Source organism: Pseudoliparis swirei, chromosome 22 (assembly GCF_029220125.1).
Source record: "Pseudoliparis swirei isolate HS2019 ecotype Mariana Trench chromosome 22, NWPU_hadal_v1, whole genome shotgun sequence".
Classification (NCBI taxonomy): Eukaryota; Metazoa; Chordata; class Actinopteri; order Perciformes; family Liparidae; genus Pseudoliparis; species Pseudoliparis swirei.
Genome location: NC_079409.1, coordinates 23550709 through 23570270, shown reverse-complemented (window position 1 = coordinate 23570270; position 19562 = coordinate 23550709). Strand labels below are relative to the sequence as shown.

At 47.1% G+C, this 19562-nt stretch overlaps 1 protein-coding gene across 1 annotated transcript in view; it reads left to right on the top strand.

Annotated features, from left to right (window-relative positions):
• Nucleotides 1–19562, top strand: part of csmd3a (CUB and Sushi multiple domains 3a) — a 306306-nt gene that overhangs the window by 46930 nt on the left and 239814 nt on the right. Inside the window, exon 3 of the mRNA XM_056445250.1 lies at nt 1554–1666. Within this exon, the coding sequence (XP_056301225.1) occupies nt 1554–1666 (113 nt within the window). The remainder of the gene's footprint in view (nt 1–1553; nt 1667–19562) is intronic.

Sequence of the window (19562 nt, the reverse complement as noted above, 5' to 3'; positions counted from 1 at the left end):
TGAACGGTTTCTTTAAGATGTGATATGATATGATATGATATGATATGATATGATATGGGTTTTATTGTCATTGCATAGAGTACAGGTACAGAAGCAACGAAATTGAAAAGAAAGGGGATGGAAGATTACAGCATAACATGAGGGAAGAGAGGCGAGAAAAAAACAACCCCCCGACTATGCCCCGAGAGGGGTACAGTGTGGGAGCAGGAAAAAAACACCGTAGCACATAAGCACATACATCTTAAACATAAATTGCAACGAGTAGGAAGGGGGGAGGGGAGGTAAGCCAAAGACTGGGTGATCTAAGCCCAGCCATTGGGGGCAGGAGGTGACCAGCACCGACAAGCAGCCAGCCCGGTCCTTCAGCCATTACAGCGCCGATCACAGGCCCCGTCCTGTCACACTGGGGGGACGAAGCAGACGAAGGCGTGGGATGGGGGAGGGGGGTAGTGAATGCATTTCAGTGTATGTTAAGTTCGTGTGAGCGTGGCCTGTTATGTCGTCCTCCCCCAGGCCACAACAGACAAAGTTCTCAGTCCGCAAGATGGTCGTTGCCATGGAGATAGCCTTGAAGGGTCCTGGGGAGAAAACAACCACAGGTGTCTGTGGATAGGGGGAAAGGGAATGAGAGATTCTCGTTTCAGTGATCTTCGGGAGTTGTTGTTCCAGTAACGGCCTTGGCCAAGGCCCGTCCTGGTAAGGGAGCCAAGCAGATAAGATTGGGATTGTTTGGTCTTCCAGTAGCTGCATTTCAATTTTGCGCAACCACTATTCCTCCATCTTCCTCCCGTTTGCCAATAGGATTTCAAATCGATCCACTTTCATTTGCAGAGCCGTCAGCTTCTCCACGATGTTATCATTCTGGCGGTTTAATGCCACAGTCTGAGTGCCAACAACTCTACCCAACGCAATCATGTCGGGCAGCCTTAGGGGCTTTTACAGCTGTCACCGTTTCCTTAATTTTCCGATAAGCCAGGGCAGCGCCAAATCCAAACAGCAGAAATCCTGTAATCATAGTTCCGAATAGGTAGATGTCTTCTACGTCCTCCACGGAGAGTGGTGCTAGGCACAAGACCCGCCACTTCGCCCACGCGTCCATCGTGTATCCAGCAACATTCGTCCCAGCAGGACAGGCAGGTTCCCCCGAACCCGAGCTTCTCGTCGAGAAGATGGTGTCAATTGCGTTTAAGGACCAGTTGATTACGTCCATGGTTTTTAGTTCGAAGAGCGATGCGTAGAGAGTCTCTCCAGTATAGAGACAGACAAGACATGACGAGAGAAGCCAAGCAGGGAAGGGAAGGTCATGGGAAGGGGGGGGGAGAGAAAAAATGCGACCGCCTTCGGAGAGAGCCAGAGAGAGAACATGTGAAAGCTGAAACATGCAAATGTTCTCCCAGCGTAATGCACATTTTAACTGATGCAGGTTTGGTTGCATGTCCTCACATGGATTTAATTAAAACCTCTGTCTTGCGTTTGACTCAAGTTACTCCTGGCCAATGCGTCTTTATTGTGATCCGGTTTGTGTGATTCATCCATACGCTGTGTCCCTGCAGGCTAACGGGATTCACCATGCCGCCGCCTGTGACCAGTTCTGGCTCCATCTTCTCGCTGAGGCTTACCAGTGACTTTGCAGTAAGCGCCCATGGATTTAAGGTGGCTTATGAAGGTAAGAGAACCATCGTTTTTCTGCACTTCTGCACTACTGTCATTAGAAATGGCCGTTTAATTTGAAAAATGAAAGATACGTGGAATAGAAGTCGGAGACGACTATCAGCTCATCTTAAATTGGGTCTTCACTTAGAAGAGAAATCCATCAGCCGTGAGACATGGACACCATTAATTCTTAAGAGGGGGGACATGAGCTCACACTCATCTCACCTGATTTCCTGCAGGAATTCCACTTCTGAGTTATGGAAGCGCCAGCAACCGCAAATGTAGTAAACTAATCTCATATTTTCCAAATCAAAACCAATCTGCTGAACCTTTTCTGCAACTCCAGAGGTGCAGATGAAATTGCATGGCAGATGGCGATGGGAATTAGTTGAACTAATGGACGTACAGAGTTATCTGTGTTGAAAGAGAGCAGCGTGCAGTGGGGAGCTGTCTAAATATGAACGACCCTCCTGTGACCCCCCCGTGCTCTTTCATCCATTTCTCCATTCCTTCATTATGATATTTCATGTGCTCGATGTTCTCTCTTAAGCGCTCCTTTCATTTCCTGTGTGTTTCATCTCTTCTTTCCTCCTTGGCCTCTCCTCCCGTCCATGTGTCTCTGACTCTTCTCCTCCTTTCTGCTCCCAATACCCTTCAGCTGTTCCATGACTTTCTGTCTTATTCCCTAACCCCGCATTGCAGCCTCCCTCCCTCCTTTCCTTCCCTCCTCCTCCTCCTCCTCCTCCTCCTCCTCCTCCTCCTCCTCCTGCCTCAGACCTGACCGGTGCAGGACCTCTCCCCTCTCCATCTCCCCCTCTCCTGCTCTATTTCTTCTCCCTCCGTCTATCTTTCGGTCTCCAGTGAGAGGCGTGGCTGAATTATCAACTTTGTGCTCGTGTAATGTTCAACAGACTTTCATGTTGATTTTAAAGTCGTGAGGTACGGATATTCACCTGTTACTCAATACTGAAGGCAGGGTAGGACATGTACATCTTCATTAGGGGGACGTTTTCATGACTGGAATCCACGAGCATTTAAAAATAAATTGCGGGTACTTTTTGAAACTTGTTAAAAAATAATGAATATACTTATTTAGGCTTACAGTATATGAGCAATTGTCATAAAATTTCAATAATAAGACTATTAGGCAATAATAAGACTATTAGGCAATAGTCTACAGATTTAGTGTTTTCTTAGATCTTTTGAACAAAAAACAAACAGAAATCAGACGATCATATTCAATGTTATTCTTATTTCTTTGTGGTTTTTTATTGTTATTACATTTTTTAAACGACCATTAACAATTATAACATTTCTTATTTTTTTTTAAAATTCAAAATTATATTTATAATTTTTTTTTGTCTACAGTACAGGCCATACCGATACACACGACAAAGACCGAAAACAAAACGCTATTAAATTATCATAATTATTAGAGGACGTTACGGGGACATTTTGTGCCCCCTTCCTCGTGATATCAGGGCCAACATGATATTTTGTAGGGTCAGTTTTTCTGACGCTGAGTGGAGCGTAATGAGGACAGTGGGGCACTGGGCTGGGGGATATGATGGTGGATGTAACGGCCGCTGGTACAGAGTTCAGGAAAAACCTCTCCCGCCGCCGCGGCTGTGCTGGTGTGATATCGCAAATCCAGCTGCAGCTCACACGGTAGTCACTTGGGCAGCGGAGGAGGAGGAGGAGGAGGAGGAGGAGGAGGATTAAAAATGGACAAAAGGCTTTTACAGAACACCAACATATTCTGTTGGTGTTTCACCACCTTCTGCATGTCCTGACCGATGGACCTGTCCCTGACGTCATGTTCCTGAGCAGCTAGTCTTTGTTTGAAGTGCACTTGTTAACCGACCTGTGACACCCAAACCTTTAAAGAGTCTTTTGTTCTCCGCTCCAGTGATATCTCATGTTATTTCTGTTAGTACGAAAGTTCCAATTAAAAGACGATACTAACCTCCGATGATGCTGGAGGGCTGGGAGCTGGGAGCTGAAATGCATCTCGGGGTATCTTTGTCTTTTTTGCAGTGACTGTATTTTATCACGCAAAAGCAAAATGGAATCTGTTGCTGTTTTGCCAATAAAAGCTTCAAATGAGTGTGAATTGGCTCCAAATAACTGACACCTCCATGTGTTCTGGGAGCAGGAGCTGCCCCATAATGTAAATGAGTCATTACACTCACGAGAATGGACAACCTTTTTACACGTGAACCCACATGCAGAGAGACTTTCAAAATGAGCAGCGGGAAGCTCATCTCGAGGTTTGGCGCGTGTCGCCTATTATCTTTCTGAGCAGAAGCAGATCTGTCGGGCCTGGCAGCGGCAGCGATGCCGTGAGCGTGGACACCGCATGCGTACGAGCCGCCGCCGCGTGGCGCCTCGACCTGTCGGACGGTCTTCACTGTGGGGGGCCTACTCTGTCTACGCTCGGCCTACGCTCGGCCCACTCTGTCTACGCTCGGCCTACGCTCGACCTACGCTCGACCTACTTGGACCATCACATGTGCAGCTCAGCTCCTTATGACTCATTCATTCTTTAATATCCTTGTGATACAAGAGGGTACTCGGCACACAGCGTAAATATTTGAACAACAATCTAAGATGTATGGTGTTATGTACTCCAGCCTCTACAGGCGCCTCGTTATGATGGCGCTATTTACTTTAACGATGTGTTTACAACAAATTGCGTATCGTATGCAACGATGTCATCCGCTGTGAACGAGCCATCTGAGGACGGCGCTACCGGAGAGTTAGAAGCCGCTGGTGCAATGCATCAAGACAACAAGTTTCCTGGCATCGTCATCGTTGTCTTCATCGTCCTCTGGATGAAGAGCGTCTCTTCAGAGACCCACATGCACCACACGTAGACGACTCCCATACGCGTTCATCCGCATTGCATTCATTTACATTTCCTCACGCCTCTCCCTTGTGCTGATGTGGTTATTAGTAAAATGATACGCAAGCAGCTTCCTCTTTGGGCTGAGCGGCGAGTGATGCTTGGAGACACTCGGATCTGATTGAATCATGACTGGATGCACAGGAAGGACACAGGGAAGGACTTGTGGACGGTTGGAATCTAATCTCTCAGCAGCTGTTTGGTCGAGTACCTCCAACTGCGTGTGAGTTGTATTTAGGGCTGCAACAACGAATCGATAAAATCGATAAAAATCGATTATTAAAATAGTTGGCAACGAATTTCATTATCGATTCGTTGTGTCGCGCGATTATTACGGCGCTCAATAAGTCACGGAGAATAAACAAAGTTGAGTTGAGTGCAGAGCGGCGCAGGAGAAACAAGAGCGGAGCGAGAGGAGAGACTGAACGCTGCGTTGTGAGAGCCAATCAGCGCTGAGCTGATCCTCTGTTGATGGATCTAATTGGCTGCTGCTGCTCACGTGGCGCTGGATGCGGAAGTCATTCACGTCGTCGGAGACATTCACGGAGCTAAGTGCGCCTACGGGTGACGTTATGAACCCAGACACCAGGCGCTACATGTCACGACGTGTGTGGCATTTCCACAAGAGTATAACGTCGAAAACGTGGTTATTTATTCCGTGGCGGATAGCGGAAAATATGTTTACACGGAGAAAGGCAACGGAGATAAGCCACGCCCCCACTCGCTGTGGTTCTCGCTCTGATCGGGCGCTCTTTAATGAAGTATCGATACTAAAAATATGCTAAATCACATCGTTTTTAACGTACGGGTACTTTGTTAGTATCGCTACACCGTGCAGCGTGACAGCAGCAGATGTAGCGGACTAACATTCAAGCTAACCTAACTTCCCAAACGCTGTGGACATCTGAACGCTGATTGGCCAAGACGCGACACGTCCCATCAAAGATTTTTTATTGTGAAGAAGAGCACCACTTCACATTTTTTCCGCGTCTCACTGCAATCTCAACGGCAGCGGGCCAGGTGAACAAAATAATAAATCGGAACGCGTCTCTGATATTGTTCAGGGGGCCACATGGGGACCACTGCTCAGGAGAGGAAAGCTGTCAGTCTGTTTGTGACGGTTCATCACCATGGTGACCAGTGAACAGGTTCATCCACATGCTGACCAGTGGATCTCCAGGACCTTTCCATGACTTTAAACCACATTTCCATGACCAAACATTTTGTGAAAACTCGGTGTATACGTGAAAAAGTGAGAAGCTGTAGTATTTATACTAACTGAGAATTCCAAAGCATACCGTATATATACCGTGTAAATTAAAATATGAATAAAACAAATTTGCATTACTTTTGCTTTCTCCCCGGAGTCCTTGTGACTTCACGTCTCATGGGGTCATCGGACCCTATGAGACGGCATAGATCCTATCTGCCTGATGGATCGTCTGGGTCGTGGAATTCCTGCTCCTGACTGCGCCACTGTCCTGTTGAGACTCCGCCCACTGTTGAGACTCCGCCCACTCCTCCTCCCAACCGCCATCTGCCTGATGGATCGTGGAGGTCTCCATCGTGGAATATGCCTACTATGAACTATTCATACACTCTGTCATATTCATTGAATGTATTTTAACTCTAAATCTGTCCTTCTGTACACATTACATCTATTGCATCTGTCCATCCTGGAGAGGGATCCTCCTCTGTTGCTCTCCTCCAGGTTTCTTCCCTTTTTTTCCCCCTGAAGGGTTATTTGGGAGTTTTTCCTGGTCCGATGTGAGGTTTTGGGGCAGGGATGTCTATGTGTACAGATTGTAAAGCACTCTGAGACAAATTTGTAATTTGTGAATTTGGGCTATACAAATAAACTGAATTGAATTGAATTGAATCAGCCGATCCAAAAAAAGAAATGGGCTACACAATAGCCAATCCGGAAAAAAAACGTATCTGTTGTATCTGGGTAAGATTTAATCCAGCAACCAATGAAAATAAAGCATCCTGGAATTGCGCGCGACTGACTGATATCCGAAAATTTCGTTCTGCGGTGGGGGGGGGGGGGGGGGCTGATGGAAATGTCACTCTTGTGCAGGTATGTTACAGTGTGTTGTTTTTATGAGTGTGTTATTAATGAGTGAGTTGTTATTATTACTCTGTTATTTAATTGTTATAAATATGAATAATTAATTAGTTAAGAAAGACAGTTTCTGTTCCTTTTCATTTATTTTATGGTCTTGTAAATCCACTATACGATCACTTTTTCTTTAGTTCACTGTTTTGTATATTATGTGACTATTGAAATGGGTAACGAGAGCGACTCGGGGTTCCTCAGGAGAGCGGAGCACGCGCCGTTGCCCACAGACGACGTCCTCTGTCCCTTTGTATGAATGCAGAATAAACAGTTGCTCCCAGCCTGCCCAGCTCCAGGGAGATTCATTGACCAGGAGACATCTCACAGGGACACGTGCAGCGCCCCAGGGGAGCGTCTGCACATGGGAGTGATGCTGTCTGCTTGCCCTTTTGTTGAAGGTTGTGTATTCGCTGTGAAAACATCTGGAACCTGCGTGAGGCGTCCACCTGCCCTCTGGGTGGAAAAGGCTTAAAGACCGCTGACCCAGAAAACATCTTCTCCCCAAATAATGTCATCTGTCCGTCGGTGGCGATGCAGAGTGACCACTGAGCTGGAAAAGTGTGTGTGTGTGTGGGGGGGGGCTATTTACCAGCTGCATTTCCCAGTGATCCAACATGGCTTCAGTCAATACTCTTCTCCTGCATGAACATCCAGCTCAGCAGCCAGTCGAGCAGCCAGTGGAGCAGCCAGTAGAGCAGCCAGTAGAGCAGCCAGTGGAGCAGCCAGTAGAGCAGCCAGTGGAGCAGCCAGTAGAGCAGCCAGTGGAGCAGCCAGTAGAGCAGCCAGTAGAGCAGCCAGTAGAGCAGCCAGTGGAGCAGCCAGTAGAGCAGCCAGTAGAGCAGCCAGTAGAGCAGCCAGTAGAGCAGCCAGTAGAGCAGCCAGTAGAGCAGCCAGTGGAGCAGCCAGTGGAGCAGCCAGCCAGGCGGCTGCGGTGCTGCCTGTGTGCTCACGTCCTTTGAGGCTACATTACACACCGACTGGCTTCCACCACCTCTCATCACTCCGTGACGAGAGGTGGTGGAAGCCTCTCACTGCAGGTCAAACTCGGGTCTGTCATGATGACTCAGTCCCAGAACATTTATGTTCTGACTGTCTTGTACGATTGACACATTTTGTAAAAGATTTACAACTCGTGTGTTTAGTTTACAAAGGTTTTGTTTGTCATTGTTGGTATTGACTGGTACTTTCTCTGGCATCACAAAAGCAGGTCGCTGCGTGTCATGAAGCGGCGTGGGAGGCGCTCCGTGCTTTGAGAGCTCTCCTTCAGCTTTGTGTGAGCGGACGGGACGTGTGTGTGTTGTGAGGAGGCGTGGCACCAGCTGCTCTCCACCGTACCTGGGGAGCGCCTGTTAGCTCAGAGCTAGAAACCAATGTTTCAGATACGCGTTAGCTCAGAGCTAGAAACCAAGTGTTTCAGATACGCGTTAGCTCAGAGCTAGAAACCAAGTGTTTCAGATACGCGTTAGCTCAGAGCTAGAAACCAAGTGTTTCAGATACGCGTTAGCTCAGAGCTAGAAACCAAGTGTTTCAGATACGCGTTAGCTCAGAGCTAGAAACCAAGTGTTTCAGATACGCGTTAGCTCAGAGCTAGAAACCAAGTGCTTTAGATACGCGTTAGCTCAGAGCTAGAAACCAAGTGCTTTAGATACGCGTTAGCTCAGAGCTAGAAACCAAGTGTTTCAGATACGCGTTAGCTCAGAGCTAGAAACCAAGTGTTTCAGATACGCGTTAGCTCAGAGCTAGAAACCAAGTGCTTTAGATACGCGTTAGCTCAGAGCTAGAAACCAAGTGTTTCAGATACGCGTTAGCTCAGAGCTAGAAACCAAGTGCTTTAGATACGCGTTAGCTCAGAGCTAGAAACCAAGTGCTTTAGATACGCGTTAGCTCAGAGCTAGAAACCAAGTGCTTTAGATACGCGTTAGCTCAGAGCTAGAAACCAAGTGCTTTAGATACGCGTTAGCTCAGAGCTAACTCGTATCTAAAGCACTTGGTTTTTTTAGGGGGCTCTTCAAAGCCTCGTAAAAAGTAGAAATCCTGTTTCAATGTTAAGTGCAGGCTATTATTCAAAGTACTTTGTAATAATACTTCATTATTTATCACAGTTCTGTAGATGCCAGCAGGCGAGGCTGTAACCAGCCGCCTCCTCCGACCTGCGTCACTCGTCTTTTGAATGAATTCCACGTCGTGAATGTCTGAGACTCGCAGGACGGACCGAAGGCCAACGAGTCGTCGCTCACTTTATCTCCTACTTTTTAATTAGTGACCTGGGGTGAGTTTCTCAAACTAGTATTTGAATAAATGTGTTTGCCTTGGTACGTCAGTGTGAATGTTCTGTCGCCAGTACATCTGTAAATCAGATACTGTACACTAGTATTGTAGTGGGAGGTTTTAGTTTTTCTTGCATAGACCATCCATGGGAAATTATTCAAGACCGTTACGTATCCTGTAGAATGTGGCGTCGTAAAATGATTTAGATGTTATCATATTTTTATCTGGCTGAGTGCAATCTGTCTGAGACCCCAGCGACATCTGGAGATTACAGCATCATTCCAGTCAGGGCACACGATGAATTTAAGTCCTTGATTATCAGACGAGTCACAGAAGAGTCACAGAAGAGTCAGAGACACAGAAGAGTCAGAGACACAGACGAGTCACAGAAGAGTCAGAGACACAGAAGAGTCAGAGACACAGACGAGTCACAGACGAGTCACAGAAGAGTCAGAGTCACAGAAGAGTCAGAGACACAGAAGAGTCACAGAAGAGTCAGTCAGAGACACAGAAGAGTCAGAGTCACAGACGAGTCAGTCACAGACGAGCCACAGAAGAGTCAGAGTCACAGACGAGTCAGAGTCACAGACGAGTCACAGAAGAGTCAGAGACACAGAAGAGTCACAGACGAGTCAGAGTCACAGACGAGTCACAGAAGAGTCAGAGACACAGAAGAGTCAGAGACACAGAAGAGTCAGTCAGAGACACAGAAGAGTCAGTCACAGATGAGTCAGAGTCACAGACGAGTCACAGAAGAGTAAGAGACACAGAAGAGTCAGAGTCACAGACGAGTCAGAGTCACAGAAGAGTCAGAGACACAGAAGAGTCACAGACACAGAAGAGTCAGTCACAGACGAGTCAGTCACAGACAAGTCACAGAAGAGTCAGAGACACAGAAGAGTCAGAGACACAGAAGAGTCAGTCACAGACGAGTCAGAGTCACAGACGAGTCACAGAAGAGTCAGAGACACAGAAGAGTCAGAGACACAGAAGAGTCAGTCACAGACGAGTCACAGAAGAGTCAGACACAGAAGAGTCAGTCACAGACGAGTCAGAGTCACAGAAGAGTCAGAGACACAGAAGAGTCACAGACACAGAAGAGTCAGAGTCACAGACGAGTCAGTCACAGACGAGTCACAGAAGAGTCAGAGACACAGAAGAGTCAGAGACACAGAAGAGTCAGAGACACAGAAGAGTCAGTCACAGACGAGTCAGAGTCACAGACGAGTCACAGAAGAGTCAGAGACACAGAAGAGTCAGAGTCACAGACGAGTCAGTCACAGAAGAGTCAGAGACACAGAAGAGTCACAGACACAGAAGAGTCAGAGTCACAGACGAGTCAGTCACAGACGAGTCACAGAAGAGTCAGAGACACAGAAGAGTCAGAGACACAGAAGAGTCAGTCACAGACGAGTCAGTCACAGACGAGTCACAGAAGAGTCAGAGACACAGAAGAGTCAGAGTCACAGACGAGTCAGAGTCACAGAAGAGTCAGAGACACAGAAGAGTCACAGACACAGAAGAGTCAGTCACAGACGAGTCAGTCACAGACGAGTCACAGAAGAGTCAGAGACACAGAAGAGTCAGTCACAGACGAGTCAGAGTCACAGAAGAGTCAGAGACACAGAAGAGTCACAGACACAGAAGAGTCAGAGTCACAGACGAGTCAGTCACAGACGAGTCACAGAAGAGTCAGAGACACAGAAGAGTCAGAGACACAGAAGAGTCAGTCACAGACGAGTCAGAGTCACAGACGAGTCACAGAAGAGTCAGAGACACAGAAGAGTCAGAGTCACAGACGAGTCAGAGTCACAGAAGAGTCAGAGACACAGAAGAGTCACAGACACAGAAGAGTCAGAGTCACAGACGAGTCAGTCACAGACGAGTCACAGAAGAGTCAGAGACACAGAAGAGTCAGAGACACAGAAGAGTCAGTCACAGACGAGTCAGAGTCACAGATGAGTCACAGAAGAGTCAGAGACACAGAAGAGTCAGAGTCACAGACGAGTCACAGAAGAGTCAGACACAGACGAGTCAGAGTCACAGAAGAGTCAGAGACACAGAAGAGTCACAGACGAGTCAGTCACAGACGAGCCACAGAAGAGTCAGAGACACAGAAGAGTCACAGAAGAGTCAGTCACAGAAGAGTCAGAGACACAGAAGAGTCACAGAAGAGTCAGAGACACAGAAGAGTCACAGAAGAGTCAGAGACACAGAAGAGTCACAGAAGAGTCAGAGTCACAGAAGAGTCACAGAAGAGTCAGAGACACAGACGAGTCACAGAAGAGTCAGAGACACAGAAGAGTCAGAGTCACAGACGAGTCACAGAAGAGTCAGAGACACAGAAGAGTCAGAGTCACAGACGAGTCAGAGTCACAGACGAGTCACAGACGAGTCAGAGACACATAAGAGTCATAGAAGAGTCAGAGACACAGAAGAGTCACAGAAGAGTCAGAGACACAGAAGAGTCACAGAAGAGTCAGAGACACAGAAGAGTCAGAGACACAGAAGAGTCAGAGTCACAGACGAGTCAGACGAGTCACAGCCGTCCAGTGGAGACGCCTGTGAGCAGCACATCTCGTGTCTGTGGCCGATGCGTCTGTCCAGGGCGTGAACTCTGCTGCTGTGTACGACCGACACCGCGGTGCCTTCAGGAGCAGGGTTGGGTACCGGAAACCGGTGACAATATTAACTCAGATTAGCACCGTGACGTTGATTTAAGTCTTGCATTCATAGAACAGGGCCAACAAATAATACATAAGCCGTTATAACCATGTTTAAGCTCGAGCTCCAGTCTGGTCTCCGTTGTTGTGGTGCTCCATGAGAACGTCTTCTACAGGGAATCTGGAGAAGAGGTTTTTAATGTCGTCGTTGTCCATCCTCGTTTTGTGCTTCTTCTTTTTTTAAGTACCGGTTCAGGCACCGTTTAGGAACCGGTATCGTTTAAAAAGTGCCGGTTTAGTACCGGCATCAGAGAAAACCCAAACGACACCCATCACCAGTCCGGACGCCCATCTGAGCCTGTCCCCCCCCCCCCCCCCCCCCCCCTCCAGAAGGTGTTTCACCTCCTTCCAGTGAAGCCGTTCTCCTCATAGAAGACGGGTTGGAGGAAGTCGCTCGAGCAGAGCCCCGCCCACAGACACGCTGTGACACTCAACTTCCTCATGGAGTTCTGATCCCACGAGTGTCTGTTGTTACCCCCACAGTGGAGAGCTGCTGATTGCACAGTGAATGTGGCTTTATATAGGCCAACACCACAATTACTAAAAATCCATCCCATTATTTTGTCAACCCACATACTAATTACAATGGAAAGCACCTGGAATGGACTGTGTGTGATGCATATAACCTAACCTTATTTTCCTTTGAACATAATTGGACATCATTCCACTAATAAGTCTCCCCCAGATGGCTCGGCAGCCTGATTCTGCAGCCAGGCTCTTGCTCATCAAGTTTTGTCCTTAATTGCCAGATGAGTGTTAAATAGCTAAAGTGCAGCCTGCGGGCGTCTCCAGGGATCATCGTGCTCCAGTCAAACATCATCGCTGTGATGGAAGGCTTTCTGGGAAACAGCCTCTGGGTCCTGAGGAGTCGTGCATCACATCTGGCAGCACGAAGCGGACCTCCTACAGGAGCTCTAGACTCGTGTTCTGCACAGCAGGGCGCTGCAGCTTGATCTGCTGTCCTCGGGTTATCGGGAGTTTTTAGATATTTAGATTGCTTCATGTGCTCATGTCACACTTTGTTTAACCCACAAACAATTACATTTAAATGCCACAGGCTCCGTAACTCCCGCGCCATGTGTTAGCTGCTCATCAGCGCCGTGCTGCACTGCGTAGGGATGCACAGCGATGTCTTCACCTCATTAATATTCATAGTTACCACATTTCTGGAAGCAGTTTCAGATCCATTGCTTCCCTTTTTGTATAGATTATGCAACATGCCTCTGTATGTATATGTATGTATGTGTATTTGTGTATGTATGTATGTATGCATATGGTTGTGTATATATATATATATATATATAATCGGCATCGGAAATACACAAGGACAAAGGGCAAAACTGACACTAAAATATATCATGTTGCCCCTGGTATCACGAGGAGGGGCGAGAAATGCCCCAATAGTTTCCTCAAATAATAACTGTTGTTGTTCTTTGTGTTGTCTGTCCTATCTGTATTGCTTGTACTAGGTAGGTACACAAATAAGATTTTTTAAAAGAAATAAGTTATAATTGTTAATAGTCGTTTAAAAAATGTAATAACAATAAATAACCACAAAGAAATAAGAATAACTTTGAATATGATTGTCCGATTTATGTTTTCTATTTTGTTTAAAAAAATCTAAAAACACTGAATCTGTAGACTACTAGTCTTATTAATTGCTCATATACTGTAATCGAAATAAGTATATTTATTATTTTTGAACAACGGTTAAATGTTATTTCACAAGTTTCAAAAAGTGTCCCTAGTTTCTTTTTAAATGCCCCTGGACTTCAGTCAGTGGGGGAAAAACTGCCACCTAAAAAGTATATACATTTCCTACCCTGATATATATATATATATATATAGATATCTATATATATACATATGCAGGCACGTGCACAGACATTTTGGGGGGCAGGTGCTCAAACCTAAAAAAAAGGGCACCCATTGCCAAAGAAAAAATTCGGACAAAGTTGAAGCATAACACCAATGATGCTGTCCTCGACCTGCATTTCCTCTGGGCAGGATTAGACCGCTAACTTACATTTTCTTTATGAATAAAGATGAATTATTATATAGCAACAGTACAAGCGTTCTGATTGGATAATGGGTCGTCATGCCAGCCACTATCGCCCTCCTCGCTGGTCTGATACAGATCCGTATTGCCCTCTGACCTCATTTTCAAAATGAGCGATATTGATCGTCATCAACAGCCAAGAAGAAATTCAGAAGCAGCGAAAATGTGTTATTGAAAGTGATGAAGAGGAGAAACTATAGTTTGGATCACTTGTGTTGTTACTTTACTGTAAATTAAATCTATTTTAGCTGAGCTGTGTTGTTCGTTTTCTATAAGATTGATCGTTGTAAGACTGGAACAGACAAAACAAAGAGATAACACATAAAACAATGATGCACAAGGATAGCATGACACCGAGAGCTAGCATAGTTAGAATAGTTTAGCTCCTATTTTCTGCCTGTGAATTCTCGTGACATTTATAAACATACTTTCAAATATGTCTAAACAGCATTTATACAACACAACAAAGATTCTCTCTCTCTCTCACTCAAACATGACATCAGTAAACAGCTGCAAGGCTTTTAAATCATGGATTTCTGAGTTTTTGTTTGTTTATTTTTTTTAGGAAACGTCGACCAGTTGTGACGTCATGTTTTCAGCAGCGCTAATGTTGTGGTTGATTTATCACAAAACAACGTTGTGAGCGCTTGTGAGCACGTCGGGGCGAAATTCTCACAAGAACTCAAATAAATGCCCCGTCGGATATCAAATCACATTTGGGGGGAGTTTATGACAGAGAGAGTAACTTTTATTCTTAAATACTGATGAATGAAAAAAAAGTGTCTCCAGCAAAAAGGGCACTTTTCTCATCCAGGGCAAAAGGGCTGGTGCTTGAGCACCACTAGGGGTCTATCTGTGCACGTGCCTGTACATATGTATATATATATATATGTATATATTAGGGCTGTCAATCGATTAAAAAAAATTAACTAATTAATCGCACATTTTGAAATTCATTAATCGCGATTAAAAGTGTTTTTTCTTCTTTTTAAAGACAAAACTTCACACAGAGCTGTGTTTTCAAAGAGGCTCCTACCTATAAAGTGCCAGTGAGGTATTTAATATTGTGGATGATGAATTGTTTCTTCAGTGAAACATCCAGATTAGTAAAAAAAAAAAAGTATATTGAGACCCCATTGGTCCTGTCATCTTTAACACTGAAATTCACCTTTTAAAGGCGTTTGCATATGACACATCCCCACGTGTTCTACATCAAACATTCCAGAACAATCTCAGCTCTATTCAATGAGGCACATTGTCCTCGCGCCGTGTTCTCTGCTCACTGACTGACAGGCTGCTAATGAGCCTCACCTGTGAGGTGGGAGGTCCTTTGTGATTTACTGAGTGTTCATTGGTTGTTTTTTTCGCAAAATGTTGACAGACAAACGGATTGACAAATCACGGTGAAGGTTTCGTGTGAGGAGTTCTTTCCGCGCCGCGTCCCCCGACACGTCGCCCCTCCGTTCCTCTGTGTATCAGAGGGGGAGACGTGAGGAAGGAGGAGCAGGAGGAAACCCGACTGATTCATCCACGAGTTTAAACTCATTTCTGCTCCTTATTTTCGCGGAGAAATATTTGTTTTAAAAACGGAAACAGTGTCAAACCGTACTGCCGCTGTTTGAAATTCAGGGGAGTGAAAAAACTTCAACGAACACCGGAAGTAAACAAAGTTGCGTTAATTGCGTTAAAATATTTTATTGCGTTAACGCGGCCAAATTAATCGCATAGATTAACGCGTTAACGCTGACAGCCCTAGTATATATATATATGTATATATATAATGCATGAGATATGAGACGGGAAGCTTGTCAGATATCTGAATGTCAAGTAAAACTGCTGAGGTTAAACTAAACTTTGTGTAAATAATAGTTCAAGTTCTCTGATGTAATTAGACGTGCTGTTCTTCACCTCCGACATGTGCTGTTCTTCACCTCCGACATGTGCTGTTCTTCACCTCCGACATGTGCTGTTCTTCACCTCCGACATGTGCTGCTCTTCACCTCCGACATGTGCTGTTCTTCACCTCCGACATGTGCTGTTCTTCACCTCCGACATGTGCTGTTCTTCACATCCGACATGTGCTGCTCTTCACCTCCGACATGTGCTGTTCTTCACCTCCAACCTGTGCTGTTCTTCACCTCCGACATGTGCTGTTCTTCACCTCCGACATGTGCTGTTCTTCACCTCCGACATGTGCTGCTCTTCACCTCCGACATGTGCTGTTCTTCACCTCCAACCTGTGCTGTTCTTCACCTCCGACATGTGCTGTTCTTCACATCTGACATGTGCTGTTCTTCACCTCCGACATGTGCTGTTCTTCACCTCCGACATGTGCTGTTCTTCACATCCGACATGTGCTGTTCTTCACATCCGACCTGTGCTGCTCTTCACCTCCGACATGTGCTGTTCTTCACATCCGACATGTGCTGCTCTTCACCTCCGACATGTACTGTTCTTCACCTCCGACATGTGCTGTTCTTCACCTCCGACATGTGCTGTTCTTCACCTCTGACATGTGCTGCTCTTCACCTCCGACACGTGCTGTTCTTCACCTCCGACACGTGCTGTTCTTCACCTCCGACATGTGCTGCTCTTCACCTCCGACATGTGCTGTTCTTCACCTCTGACATGTGCTGCTCTTCACCTCCGACACGTGCTGTTCTTCACCTCCGACATGTGCTGTTCTTCACCTCCGACATGTGCTGCTCTTCACATCCGACATGTGCTGTTCTTCACCTCCGACACGTGCTGTTCTTCACCTCCGACACGTGCTGTTCTTCACCTCCGACACGTGCTGTTCTTCACCTCCGACATGTGCTGTTCTTCACCTCCGACACCTGCTGTTCTTCACCTCCGACATGTGCTGTTCTTCACATCCGACATGTGCTGTTCTTCACCTCCGACATGTGCTGTTCTTCACCTCCGACATGTGCTGTTCTTCACCTCCGACATGTGCTGTTCTTCACCTCCGACATGTGCTGTTCTTCACCTCCGACATGTGCTGTTCTTCACCTCCAACCTGTGCTGTTCTTCACCTCCGACATGTGCTGTTCTTCACCTCCGACATGTGCTGCTCTTCACCTCCGACATGTGCTGTTCTTCACATCCGACATGTGCTGTTCTTCACATCCGACATGTGCTGTCCTTCACCTCCGACATGTGCTGTTCTTCACCTCCGACATGTGCTGTTCTTCACCTCCGGCATGTGCTGCTCTTCACCTCCCACATGTGCTGTTCTTCACCTCCGACATGTGCTGTTCTTCACATCCGACATGTGCTGTTCTTCACCTCCGACATGTGCTGTTCTTCACCTCCGACATGTGCTGTTCTTCACCTCCGACACGTGCTGTTCTTCACCTCCGACACGTGCTGTTCTTCACCTCCGACATGTGCTGTTCTTCACCTCAGACATGTGCTGTTCTTCACCTCCGACATGTGCTGTTCTTCACCTCCGACATGTGCTGTTCTTCACCTCCGACACCTGCTGTTCTTCACCTCCGACATGTGCTGTTCTTCACATCCGACATGTGCTGTTCTTCACCTCCGACATGTGCTGTTCTTCACCTCCGACATGTGCTGTTCTTCACCTCCGACATGTGCTGCTCTTCACCTCCGACATGTGCTGTTCTTCACCTCCGACACGTGCTGTTCTTCACCTCCGACATGTGCTGTTCTTCACATCCGACATGTGCTGTTCTTCACCTCCGACATGTGCTGCTCTTCACCTCCGACATGTGCTGTTCTTCACCTCCGACATGTGCTGTTCTTCACCTCCGACATGTGCTGCTCTTCACCTCCGACATGTGCTGTTCTTCACATCCGACATGTGCTGTTCTTCACATCCGACATGTGCTGTTCTTCACCTCCGACATGTGCTGTTCTTCACCTCCGACATGTGCTGTTCTTCACCTCCGACATGTGCTGTTCTTCACCTCCGACATGTGCTGTTCTTCACATCCGACATGTGCTGTTCTTCACCTCCGACATGTGCTGTTCTTCACCTCCGACATGTGCTGCTCTTCACCTCCGACATGTGCTGTTCTTCACCTCCGACATGTGCTGTTCTTCACATCCGACATGTGCTGTTCTTCACCTCCGACATGTGCTGTTCTTCACCTCCGACATGTGCTGTTCTTCACCTCCGACACGTGCTGTTCTTCACCTCCGACACGTGCTGTTCTTCACCTCCGACATGTGCTGTTCTTCACCTCCGACATGTGCTGTTCTTCACCTCCGACATGTGCTGTTCTTCACCTCCGACACGTGCTGTTCTTCACCTCCGACACCTGCTGTTCTTCACCTCCGACATGTGCTGTTCTTCACATCCGACATGTGCTGTTCTTCACCTCCGACATGTGCTGTTCTTCACCTCCCCCATGTGCTGTTCTTCACCTCCGACATGTGCTGCTCTTCACCTCCCACATGGGCTGTTCTTCACCTCCGACACGTGCTGTTCTTCACCTCCGCCATGTGCTGTTCTTCACCTCCGACATGTGCTGTTCTTCACCTCCCCCATGTGCTGCTCTTCACCTCCGCCATGTGCTGTTCTTCACCTCCGCCATGTGCTGTTCTTCACCTCCGACATGTGCTGCTCTTCACCTCCGACATGTGCTGTTCTTCACATCCGACATGTGCTGTTCTTCACATCCGACATGTGCTGCTCTTCACCTCCGACATGTGCTGTTCTTCACCTCCGACATGTGCTGTTCTTCACCTCCGACATGTGCTGTTCTTCACCTCCGACATGTGCTGCTCTTCACCTCCGACATGTGCTGTTCTTCACCTCCCCCATGTGCTGTTCTTCACCTCCCACATGTGCTGTTCTTCTCCTCCGACATGTGCTGTTCTTCACATCCGACATGTGCTGTTCTTCACCTCCGACATGTGCTGTTCTTCACCTCCGACATGTGCTGCTCTTCACCTCCGACATGTGCTGTTCTTCACCTCCGACATGTGCTGTTCTTCACATCCGACATGTGCTGTTCTTCACCTCCGACATGTGCTGTTCTTCACCTCCGACATGTGCTGTTCTTCACCTCCGACATGTGCTGTTCTTCACCTCCGACATGTGCTGCTCTTCACCTCCGACACGTGCTGCTCTTCACCTCCGACACGTGCTGTTCTTCACCTCCGACATGTGCTGTTCTTCACCTCCGACATGTGCTGCTCTTCACCCATGTGCTGCTCTTCACCTCCCACATGTGCTGTTCTTCACCTCCGACCTGTGCTGTTCTTCACCTCCGACATGTGCTGCTCTTCACCTCCGACATGTGCTGTTCTTCACATCCGACATGTGCTGTTCTTCACCTCCGACATGTGCTGTTCTTCACCTCCGACATGTGCTGTTCTTCACCTCCGACCTGTGCACAGGTCGGATGTCAAAGCTCAACTCTGCTTCTCCGGCTCACGCGTGTTGGCCAGGTGTCATTAGTGCTTCCCCCAGCATGCACCTCACCATAACCACTCAAACAAGCTGTCACTCATCTAATTATGTCGGTTTCTAATGTCGCCTCTATAAGAAACAAACAGCCGGCAGTCGATGCCGAGGATTTATTCCTGCATTCATTTGCGGTCGTGCGTATGAGGCTGTTAACGTGGCCATCTGCAGTGCAGAGCGGATTAGAAATTGGATTTCCAAAATGATTCCTGGAACTTGTTCCTGCATTTAAAGCTTCTCTGCAGGACGAGGCGCTCCGACATCGCTCTGTCCCTCCGTCCTCAGGTCCAGGAGCACTGTGGAGCTTCTAAATTGCCTTTTTGTTCCCTGGCTTTTCAGTTGGAATAATTTGCACCCGAACAGATGCCACATATGAAAAAACCTAATATTTCTGACTT